Source organism: Bombus vosnesenskii, unplaced genomic scaffold (genome assembly GCF_011952255.1).
Source record: "Bombus vosnesenskii isolate JDL3184/JDL3185 unplaced genomic scaffold, Bvos_JDL3184-5_v1.1 scf7180000013262, whole genome shotgun sequence".
Taxonomy (NCBI): domain Eukaryota; kingdom Metazoa; phylum Arthropoda; class Insecta; order Hymenoptera; family Apidae; genus Bombus; species Bombus vosnesenskii.
This window is the reverse complement of record NW_022882922.1, coordinates 5,482,219-5,494,482: the sequence shown is the minus strand read 5'-3', so window position 1 is coordinate 5,494,482 and position 12,264 is coordinate 5,482,219. Positions and strand designations below refer to the sequence as shown.

The 12,264-nt window shown below is 39.2% G+C and overlaps 2 protein-coding genes across 5 annotated transcripts in view; one reads left to right on the top strand and one right to left on the bottom strand.

The window, feature by feature from the left end:
- The window catches only part of LOC117238069 (14 kDa phosphohistidine phosphatase-like), a 63,511-nt gene that overhangs the window by 32,336 nt on the left and 18,911 nt on the right, over positions 1-12,264 (bottom strand). The window lies entirely within an intron of this gene.
- The window catches only part of LOC117237529 (phosrestin-2-like), a 46,420-nt gene that overhangs the window by 16,350 nt on the left and 17,806 nt on the right, over positions 1-12,264 (top strand). For 2 of the 4 annotated variants that reach the window (XM_033501698.1, XM_033501619.1), the window contains exons 4-6: positions 6,667-6,717; positions 9,719-9,854; positions 10,595-10,744. In XM_033501698.1, the coding sequence (XP_033357589.1) occupies positions 6,667-6,717; positions 9,719-9,854; positions 10,595-10,744 (337 nt within the window). Of the gene's footprint in view, positions 1-6,666; positions 6,718-8,280; positions 8,428-9,718; positions 9,855-10,594; positions 10,745-12,264 lie in introns of those variants that run through there. The other 2 variants (XM_033501863.1, XM_033501779.1) reach the window with 2 other exon arrangements.

Genomic DNA, 12,264 nt, shown 5'->3' with positions numbered 1-12,264 from the left:
TAATTATGGCGTGAATTATCAGCGATCGAGATTTACTTTATGCTTTCTCAAACAAACCCGAAAAAAAGAATTAACATATTTATCTACAACCATCGTGACTGCTGATTAATTGGAACTTTACAGTAATTGCGAATCTCTGTATAGCTCATTATATCCAGCACGTATTACCAGGACCAAAACGGAATACAAATAATGAGCAACCGTAATACTCGCCCTCTATTGCTTCGATCACGATTAAGTGTAAATTAGTTAGAGACGCGATAATTCGAACGCATCTGTATCCATTCAGCAACATCGTAATACCGTTTATTAGCTGTTTTGCCCGCTACAAAGAGGAACTCGCCATCTGTTACAAAAACGATCGCGAATCTACGCCACCATCAACCATAATTTGTTTTCGTCATTCGGATAATCCAGTTATTTTTATACGCATAACGATCACGACGCGTTCCGTAACACGTTGGATTTTCAAGCAATTACAGAACGTAGTTACAAACGAGAAGGAAAGGCTGTAAATCCCGCTTGGGATGGATTAACCCCTTGCCATACCATTTAACTCGGAAGAATCCGGGCTAAAATATTGCACCCGAATGGTCAGGAAAAGAACCAAAGCGACGGAGACAGAGTGTCACAACTTGAAACATGAGATCGTGCGACTGAGTGCGAAGATAGGCGCGGCCGTGTTTAGAAAAAAGACACCATTCGATACAACCATACTTGGCCCGAGATTAAGACTACGAGCCTGACTCGTGATATTCAAGTTTGGCTCAAAATTCTCATCGCGACTCAGACTCGCAAAAGTATGGCAAGGGGTCAACCCGATATGCTGTTTGTTTTACACGTAGACGTAAGTAAAAACGATCAGACATTTACAGAAGGTAAAAGGTCTTTGAACAGTTATTACATTCGCTTCGAAATTGTAAAATACTGGATATATATTTGGAAATACGGTTTGTTAGAAAAGAACATTTCCGAGCTATCGATGTCAACGCGATCGAGTAAAAAATAAAAGGTTTCCGATTTCACGGAATTCGTAATAAAATCGATCGACAATGGCACGATGTAACGCGGAGATAAATAAAAAGGGGCTCGAGGTCCAACATTCTGCGCGCTTTAAAGAACGAAACTTGCGTCGATAGCAACGAGCGAAGCAAAGAAATCTCAATAAATCAGGAGATTTCATTTCGTGCACCGATTCATTCGATACAAAGTAGTTCTTTAATGCGTGTTCGCCGGGTGAATTAAAAAAAAAAGTTCCCGGTACAGATAAGACGGGGACAAGGTCAGACTGTTATCGCGAAAGCGTAAAAGCTCGCTGCAAAAACGTAGAAGAATTGATTCGTTTTATCCTTGAACCGTTTCACTCAATTAATATTAATCCCTTCCTTCGATATCCTTCCCTCTAAAGAAGGCGAACGTAAAAAGGAGATAAATAGGCAATTTCATTAAATTAGTCAGTAGAAACATTGCAACGTCGAATTTCAAAGAAAAATTCAAACGGATATTTAAAAAGGAAAGAACCAATCGTATCGAAAGAACAGCAGTCTTGAAAATCGATAGCGCTTAGCAAAAATTCATTTTACGTCAACGAACCGAACGAACCCACATCTTCCAATCCAGCGAGTCCACTGATTTTCGTTCACGTGGATCGTATTATTTTCAATTAAAACATATAACGAAATGTATAATTAATTTCATACATTTGAACGAATTATAATATGTATCGCGTGTTTTATATATTTATAAGCATTTAACATGTCGCCGTCAACGATATAGTATTGTAGGAAATGAAAATCGGGTCCACAGTGAATGTGATAAAAATCAAAAAGCCCTGTCTCGAGAGAAGTCACGCGCGAATTTTGTTCTGTATATCGTCCGCAACCTCGAATGGTAATTTCCATAATGGTTGTCCCATCTACGTATACACTTTGTTTCTTCCTCTCCTTTGCATATTTTCGCACCTGTCCCCATCACTAAAACGAAAGTATTTATTGCTCCTCGAATACGTAGAAGTATACAAGGAAGCGCATCGTGGAAATGTTCGAGTCTTTTTCACGGTGGAAAGACATCATCATCTTTTATCTTTTCGACAGATAGTCGGCTATATCCTCTCCCTGTCGTGTTCCTCGATGGAAAAAAGCTACAAGATACAGTGATCCCATCGGTTCAACATACAGCCATTTACGTACACAATTTTATGAATTTCGGGCGTTTGACCATAAACTTCTTGCGAGACTTTCAAGGAAATATTTTGCGGTTCGAAGCGTTCCCGTTAGGAGTTGGCGAAGATGTAAGAAGACACTAGGAAATTGAAGTGAAAAACGAGTAATGTTCCGGACATCTTCAATTTCAAATTTTAAGGATATACACGAGACTGACATACGAGGTAATACGCTGCATGTTTCAGTGGATTAAACCGCTTGGCAAAAGCGACATAGTCCTTCCATGCGCGTAGAAATAAATGCGACCAAGCTGTGAATATTTCTAATTACTAGCCACAAGTGTGAAAACCTTTTTACCGAATGTTAATTTTATTGTTATTTTCCGCTAATGTTTAATTAATTAATCTGAAAATATGAAGTTGATGCCAGAGATATCGATGGTAATTTCCTTCGCTGAAACATACTTTTTACCAACGAATTCTCCTAGCTAATAAAGTTCAAAGTTGGATTTTTCTTTAATTCTTATAATCCATGGAATATTTTATTCTTGTAATATATAAACTTGCAAATTCTGAACTTCTCGCTTTCAACGTGTGCCACGATCACCGAAATAGAATATCGTAGGGAGTGGCAATCCTAGTAAAGGATTGTGGGTGTCGATCATACCTATAGTCGAAAGTTTCGAAACGGGTTAGAGAAAGAAAAAGGAAAGAAGCAAAGAGGTTCGTAGGTGGACTTTCCGTGCACGTTCAACGGTACTCCTACGTGGCATAAATTCCGCGCGCACGTTCCACACGTCACGAAGGTCTTCGGGCGCTTTGTGCAACGTGAATTAGCTGTAGAATTTCGCATGCGGTCGAGTGGCTCCTGAAACAACGCAGTGGGTGCAACGAGACACCGGCTCTTGGCGGTGCATTGCGAAATTCACCTCTAAATGAGATAGGATGCGCGTAAATCGCACGGTACACGATACAGTAAATTGACTCACCCTCGACATCGCGTCACGACTTGTCAAACAGTAAATGACGTCGAACAGATAAGTAAATCCTCTTTAAAATGTCGATCTTTTCCTAATCGAGGATTCCAGGCTATGCTATTATTTCTATTACTAGAATGGAATGCCCTAGCAATATTAAAAAACGATGAAAAAGAGGATGATCTTTCGTGGAGAAATAATTCAGAAATGTCGAATACAACTTTTGTGTGTGATGCATTATTTTCGAAAGACTCGAGTTTGAAATTAAAGATGCTGGCGGGTACCCATATTCTTTTTATTTCCTGGTAAAAAGCCAACAGAAACAAACTTAGATTACGTCATAAACATTTTAGGCTCGCGGCAACTTTTATAATAACTTCTTCTTATTACTTTTCTTATTATTCCAAGTTGTTCTTCGTCTGGGCTTCGGGCGTTATTTACTTCCTGTCCGGTGATTATGACTTATTCAAGAAATTGGAATATATTAAAGCTTCCTGCAAGACACGGTGACCTATGATGAATCGCAGCGACCGTGAAATTACGCGGCTCGCCCCTGACATTCTGCAAATGCTTGCTCCCTTGTTATGACGAAGTTGGTCGGCCTTTTCCTTTTTACCGATTAGTCTCGTAAGTAAAGATTCAAGAACCACGTAATGTTTTACGGGTCTGCGTAAAATTCCTCGACGACCGAGCGTGCAACGTTTTCCGCGCGACGTTTTCCGCTCGGATCATCTCATCCCTGGAATCACTCGTTCGTCATTCCCGCGTTTATCGCGCGTCGTTTCAAAGATACGAGCGTGCCAGCATTTGGTGTAATTTATAGCGGAAATAAACGCGCCGTTCCTATATAGTATTTCATTTCCATCGTAGTAAAAATGCAAGACGAGGCTTCAGAAAATTGTGAGCTTCGAGAAAGTATCAACAGATCGTGGAACAAAAATCGATAATTATTTACGAAGCGATTAATTCATCGATTTCGCTGCTTTTGCGTCGTTCGCGATAAATTATGCGTCGTGAAGGATAACGAACGAACTCTCTTGTGAACCACTTTACATAAATTTACGTATACGCAATTCTTTCTCACCTTTAGTCTCAAAGATATACGCAAAACTATTTTCAATGCTGTAGCATCTAATTCAATTACAAAGTTGTGAATCTCATGATACGAATAATTGTCATAAAAGCTAGTTACCGATTTACCGATCGGACTAGATCTCGTTTATGTTCCCATAAACAGAGAGAAAGAGTCACATAATTACTCGCGATACCTAATCCTTCTGTAGTAACACTCAATGGAAATCCACTAAAAGTAAAGCCGGAATTCGAACCGTAGACCTTGCAAGTGGACCGAATAATCCGCGAATCCTTTCCCCGTTCAACTCTTACGTCGTTTTACGTCAGAGCCGTGAAACTTTTTCTTAAAAGGAGTTACAACTTTGAAACTAAATTGCGCAATTCTTGTTATGGAAGACACGGTATAAAGATTTTTCTGTCCCCCTTGCCAAGGCAAAAAGTCACGCATGAAACGCACGTACATACGTGTGTTAAGTAGATACGTCAGAGTTAGAACGAATATCTTGCTGCTCGGACTTACTACGAGTAAGCCCGCATTAAATCACTTCAAGCACTCCGTCACGAGAAAAAATGCGTAAATTCCTTCGCGACCTCCTTCTCTTTGTCGCCGTATATCCTTGGACGTGAATTTTTTCATACGAGTCTGCTACGAACGCTTCGCACGGTCGTAGAATTTTATCAAATGGAGAAAAAGTGGAAAGTAGGTTCCATTATGTAAGCGGGCACTCTTTTAAACGACGGGATTGAAAATAAAGTTTTTATAGCAGTTGACACTGGTAATCTCCGCGGAGGTTTTCGTCTACGACGCACAGTGCTCGAATGAACTAATTAGGCAGACAAAATTCATAACTTAGTTTCATAAAAAAAAAAGGAGCATTCAGTGTATAATTTACTCACAGTATTTTCTCCAAAGTTTATCATTTTCACGAGAATTATTCACCACGTGAAACAGTGACTTTTAATGGATTCGAATTGACACCGATGCTACACCACTACCACTATCGCTTTTGCTGCAACATATAATTTGAAGGTAATTTTACCTTATATCGTATAATGTAATATACGACATACATAACAAAATCACTAACAAAAATAACGATGTTAGTCGAAAATGTGTTTATTACGTGCTTCGATATATCAACGATAATAGGAACGAATTAAATGTTTTGAAAATGTTTTGATACAATTTTATTTCTTATTTTAAAGCGGAAATAGACAATAAATATTGAACAAATAAAGCATCCGTGGTAGAAACACCGTACGGGCTGGATCAATGCGCGGAACATTTTTATTTGAAATTTTATTTAAAGAGACTACCCACACAATTTGTACCCTTAACTACGTGTTTCTCTTAAGGTTCTCCGCGATATCTGTGTTTGAGAAGCTTTTATCGTTAAACTACCTCTGACGCGATTCGTATACATGTTTATGAAAAAGATAAAGATATCGTGAAAGAAGCCTCGGGCGATATTAATACATAAATTATATGAAAAAGCAATACCTTCTGCGAATGAAGCATTTCTGCCTAGAGCAACGTTCGACATTTTATCCTAACTGGTTTATATTCAAGAAGCTACATACGGAAACTATTCAGAATTTGAATCGTAATTTCCTGTCCGACAGACTGAATTACAACACCAAAGAATATTTGACATACCAAAACTGAAAAAATTCTAATGATACGAACTATCGAGTACATTTAGTCATTGGCCTCTAAAGGATTAGGAATGTAGCGGATGGTAAAACATCTGCGTGGCTTTAAACTTCTTTGACTTGTCACGTTCACACGGAAGAAGGTGGAAAAAGGAAGGAATTGGTCGAGGGAAAATAGTCTTGTGCAAAGGAAATTACATTAGATCCCGGAGGTGAGTCGAGGTTAACGAATTGCTCTATAGTAACATAGCGCAGCTTTTCTACTTGAAGACTCGATGAAGCTGACATTCACGATGGATGAGTGTAAACCAGCAACACGACATTACGTGTAAATGGTTAGCGGAAAATACACGATGAATTACTTCGATGATATTACGATATATATTTTCTTCGATTCTAATACAGCGGCTCGTCGTTGGAGACTCTGAAAAAGTATTTGAACGTTAGCAAGTATAAATATATTCTGTGTACTACTCTTTGAAATTTCATTGGTATCATAATGATAAACGACTATCTTGATTATAGTGGTTTAGTGAAGTTTATCGTAAGCATACGCTTAGTAAAATATTAATATGAATAATTAAATCGAAGATGAAGACTCACTGAACACAGATTGAGCTTTAATAACACATCGTCGACCGGCCATTTTATGCAACAACGTTAGGCTAACGCGTGGTACCGGTTATTTTATGTAAAGCTAACAACTTTAGTTTGTGCACGAATACAAGAGTTTACCGGCTTTTCATGAGCCACCGTATATGCACGAAAGCTCGGATAATCCACTGAAATTTTATGTTTCAGAAAAATGGACAACCCGAGTGACAACGCATCGGACGCGATTAGTAGTCAAAGGTAAACCTCAACGGCGAAATCTGAAACGAGAGAGAACACTGCGTTTAGTGAGAAAATCGAAAGTTGTCTCTGTCGGAGGAGTTGGGAGACCGTTTTGTTCACGACCAAGTTTTGGGAAAGTTTCTGTCGGGAGAGTGGCCGACGTTATGTAACGACAGATCTTCTTACGACGATCTCCGACACATAAACAAACGCGAGCGTTAAGCAAGCGGAAAAATCCTCGACGATGAGGTGGCTCGTTGCGTCGTAAAACTTTGGCAGACTCCGAACAACAGGCAACCCTGCTAGGTATCCCCTATAGAAAAACAAACTAAAATATCATCTCCGAGAATAATTCTTTCTCGTAACTATGTAATTGCATCGCGGGGAACGTGGAACGTGGCGAGACCTGGTATCGCAAGAGGGATAATTTATAGCAAACAGAAAAGACGCGAGTACGCGTTGGCTTCTTGGTGAGGCTAAAATACGAGAGAAGGTCGTCGAGCGGTTAGGAAAAATTTATCGTGGAAAGAAAATTCGATCTTTCATGAGTATTTACGGCATTTCAAGTTTCCTCGCACAAGCTCCTACTGCGTACTTAAAATTGTAACGTAGCTTGCGAAGGAAGACGACGTTGGCTTACTAACTGGTATTCTTAGCAAAGCCTTTTAAATTTTGTTGCAAACTCGAGCTTGAAAGTAATAGATTATGGTAGGTATGTTAATTAGTATCCCCATTATATAGAACTTTAATGCAGGTTGAGAAAGGAGGGGAACAGAATTGCGTTATTATTTCCGTAAAAGAATCCTTTGTAATGAATTCTGCTTGAAACCTAGGTTCGAAGATAGTAGATTATATGTAGCGTTTTAATTAACTTTCTTATATATTTAGAGTTTTAAATATAGCTTTCAAAGGAAGAACGACGTCGTCGTAACATTATTTCCCTAACAAAGTGCTTAATAAAAAATGTCCATAAATTTGAACTGTAAAACTGAAAATAGTAGATTATAGTATTTTGATAGATAACATTTTCTTGATCACGATAAAAATCTTACAATGCGAAACGATAGAGAGTAACAAGCGCGTTCCAATAACAAACAGCACCGGGACTCACTCTGTGATGAGCAAAGAACGGTTGGAATATTAGAGGAAGTGACCTGTCTACCTAGTCGTCGAACCTCTCCGGGATTGTGTGAAAACTAAATAACAACGAACACGGGTTTTCAGCTTAATCAAAAAGAGTGAGGGTCGCTCGTGACAAACCAGCCTTCGAACTTGCTCGTCAGTTTGATTAAACTGAAAACTTTTAAATACACCGAGTATCTCAAACCGAGCATAGATGGTTGTATTATTAACTGTTTGACAAAAATACACTGACAATTTTTCAAAACTTCTTACGTTCCACAGTCGAACGTTACTTTCGATCTAAACTTTCTCCTCTGGAGCACAGAGGAGCAAGATTTCGAAGGCTTGCGCGATCTGAATTCTTATAATTGGCGTTGTAGAAAACTTTTCAAAGGCAAGAATCGAGAGGCGACAAGGTTGGAGAATATTCGATCGAAAGAACGATTTTTATGGAAAATCTCGTAACGGTGTCAAGGACCAACGCAATCGTTCTCGCTCATACGGAATTCGCATACTCCGGTTGGTGTGGTAACTGGTAGCAATGCGGTTTTGGATTGAACCGTGGAATAAATATCCGGTGGCGCATCAATCAGCCATTTCGAGATTGTATGTATTACGAGGATCGATGGGATTATTAGCAACGTCATCCTAATCACCTTTGGTTGCCTTAATCACCTGTATGATTAAAAAATCTCTTTAATTCATCCAATCCCTTTAATCCTTCCCACTGTGAATGAAAATGACAAAGTGTTGTTATAACGGAGTCAATTTAAAAATATTACATTACTTCCATTATATGTTGATTAATACTTTTGAAAATATATAAAGGAGTTATTGTTTTCTATATCGTTCATTTTGAATTCTTCGTCATTACTCGTTACATTCAGAAGATAGACATCGTTATTGGAAAGCAAATACGAGTAAAGTTTCTAGAACCACGATATAAAAATCCGTTTACAGTAGTGTCAAATGTTTCTTCGCGTAACACCTACCATACATATTATATATTCGCGTTTCGCTGCATAATCGTTTCGCCAATCGTCCCATGCATAAATGTCGCGACACAGTTCTGACGAGTATTTATCGAGCAACGGGAAAAACTCACGCAAATTACAAAGTGTATATTACACGAAGGTGCTTTGTAATATTTGGCGAAGATTGTAACGCGTGAAAATATTTTCTCAAGGAAAATCTAACTTAAGACGCTTGTGTAGTGCCTTGGAAAAATATTAGTACCTTCGATCGGAGAGTATAAACGTTGGCAGCATTAATCGATGAAAAGAAGGACACGCTGAAACGCTCGGTGTATCGATAACGCACGTGACATTGTACAAACGCGTCCACATCTACTGAGGCGCGAAATCCCAGTGGAATTATTAATTTATATAACCGTCGATGCAGATGAGAATTGCGAGCAAACAATAATGAAAAATAAACGACAATCGGTCCTGCGATATTTACGATTATAAGCAGAGTATCGACTCGATTCACAGTCTCGGTTCACTCTCGGCTCGATCAAATTATTAACCCCCACTGTTTCGATTATAGGTGTTAAAAATATTTCACGATTCGTGAATCGAAAAACTCGTTCACATTATCAATTCAGTCGCGGACCGATCGATCTCGCACCAGTAAAATATTCTTTCCTCGATAATCTTTGTCCGTGAGGACTACTCATAGTGCGAATGCCTACAATCGAAAGCGTGGGATAAAAATTTGACCGAATCGAGTCACCGATAGTCTGGGTCGAGTCTAACGCTTCGACCCTACCTTTTCCTCCATTTGTTTCCGCGTGGAAACCGAACGAGCCGCGAAATTCGATGACGAATCAATGGTCTAATTTACCGACAAAAGTACTCCTTTGACGACTGACTAATTACATTCCTCTGCTCCACAGGGTATATAAGAAATCATCACCGAACAACAAGCTGACCCTCTACTTGGCGAGCAGAGATCTGATCGTGAGCGAGTTGAAAATCGATAAACTACAGGGCGTACTATTGGTCGATCCTGAATTTTTGCAAGAGAAAAGGGTGAGTTTTCAATATGAAGAAAACAATCAAATATTCCGCTTAAACGTGGTTGAAAATGCCACGCTGAGATAGGAGAATGAAACGTAGGACATCATACTTACCATTGTAGAAACTTTCCATTGGTTTAATTCAATGGATAGAATTCGTCTGCAAGCCCAATTTCTCAAACATTCTATCTCTCTGACCTCAATTTCATCGACAACTTTCTCGCGACATCTTTCCGTCGAACCTAATTAAAGATACTTCCGGAGTTACTCCGTGGGCAATTTATAGACTAGAAGAAGCTTGAAGAAGATGGCAACGAGCTCACGACCCCTGAGACGACATCCTCGATACTTCCCGTGAACCCAACAGATACCCGTATTACGTAAACGTCTTTCATCCACTGGTAAAAAGTTGCCACCTCCACTGAATTATATTTACCTATAAATTATCGCGATCCGATAACTTTCGTTAGAGTAAAATTTGAAAAATATCGTACAATTATCGAATAGTTAACATTCACGGAAGGTCGAGAAACCCAACCGCGAGTAAATTCGATATTGACTTTTTATTTATCTGGGAATCAGCACAGTGGTTCTATACAATTCGTTAGAGCTTCCACTGAAAAACTGTGCGAAGAATTTAAAAATCCTGGCACAACTATCAACCGCGAATAGACTAGCATTCGCACAATTCTAAAGAACCGAATCACGATTATTTACCTCTCTATTTACCAATTTAACCGTCTGATGTTTCAGGTGTACGGGCAAATTACGTTGACTTTTCGCTACGGGAGGGAAGACGAAGAGGTAATGGGACTGAAATTCTGTAACGAGGCGGTTATGTGTCTCGCGCAACTTTACCCCCCATATTCCGGCGCTGATCAACAAGAAACGACCCCGTTACAGGTCTGTATAAAGATAATTAAACGTTTATCTCTCTTTCCAAGGTTTACGAGTTCGCATTTTGCTTCTGTATCTAGAGACGGTCGACTTAAATTTAGAAAATCAGAGCGATTTAACGAGCGGAACCCTGCCGGATGAGATTGAACGCAAGGGTGTTCATAAACTCGTGAAATCTTGTCCGTCAACGTGACACACGGCGAGCCAGCAGCTTACGATCAATGAAAATTTAATAAAGCCTTCGATGGTGCAAGTGTCCCGTGTTCCTATCCGCAGATGTTTCCATAACGTATCGTAAAATCGCAGAAAACTGGAAAATTAGTATTCCTGCATCGCTCGACAGCTTAATTTCCGCACTGATTTTGGACTCGATAATCGATGATCTTTTCCGACTGGATATAAAAAAAAGGGATGTAACTTTTCATATTTCTCGACGTATCTTCCTTTATTTTTCTATCCGTACAAAAACTCATCGTTCTCTACCCGTGTTTAATCTTCTATTTAAAATTGCTTCGCGATTTAAGCGTCGACGGATGATAAAAAAGGAAGAGGAAAGATAAAAATGCATAAAAGTTGGAATCGATGAATAATTATTGGTAAAACGAAGAGAAAACGTAAAATCGCGACGGTGCTGGATTTTCTCAGTCGGTTAAACGGTAAAAGGGTCGTATTATTCGAGGTAACGACGCGGCACCGTAAGTTCGTAATCAATTAATGAAATAAGCCAAGCGGCTTAGCTTAGCTGTTTTCGTGCCTAGATAATTAGAAACTTACATACGCAACACCGATTGCAAATTGCATTAGCAGACCGTATAACGCTTCCTCGAGCGTGTAATTCCTAGCAAAAAGCTTCACCAGCTCCGGACCGTATACAAATTTCCGAAACTATGGATTTGGCAAATTTAAACAATTGAAACTAGACACTCGTTTGCCGATGCGTCGTTCAATGTTTCAAGAGAGGAAAAGGTTTAACAACCGTATAAACTGGATCGTATAAATCTATTATCTGCCGTTGCACGAAGAAACTTGCTAGGACAAGGTGAAATTATTTCATCAACCATAACGAGATAAATTCGATCGCCTAATCTCGAGATATTTCCATCCGAATGTGACGAAAATTTCTCAAAAGTAAAAACGTCGATCGATACGTCGTGCCATTCGTACAATCTTAGTCACTGTGATAGAAATAGATGTCTATGAAACGCGAAGCATATATAACATGGAATATATCAAAGAGGATAGAAGCCGTGATCGAAGCAACAGGACGAATTACAAATTATTGGCATGTATACCGCCTGTAAACGTAGTATAAACGTAGTAAAAGCAGATCTCTATAACGTAAATCGTTTGAAGAAAGTTTTCAAATAAAACATTTAACAGCGAAACGTTCGACCGCGATAAATTAATTCGAGTAAGTTGTGCTCGTGTTTCTCCTAACTCACGATAATCGAGCGTCGTGATTGAAACACTCTCGGTTGAAAAAACTAGACGTTAACGGAAAAGCTTCCTGCTGAGGTTGAATTTAT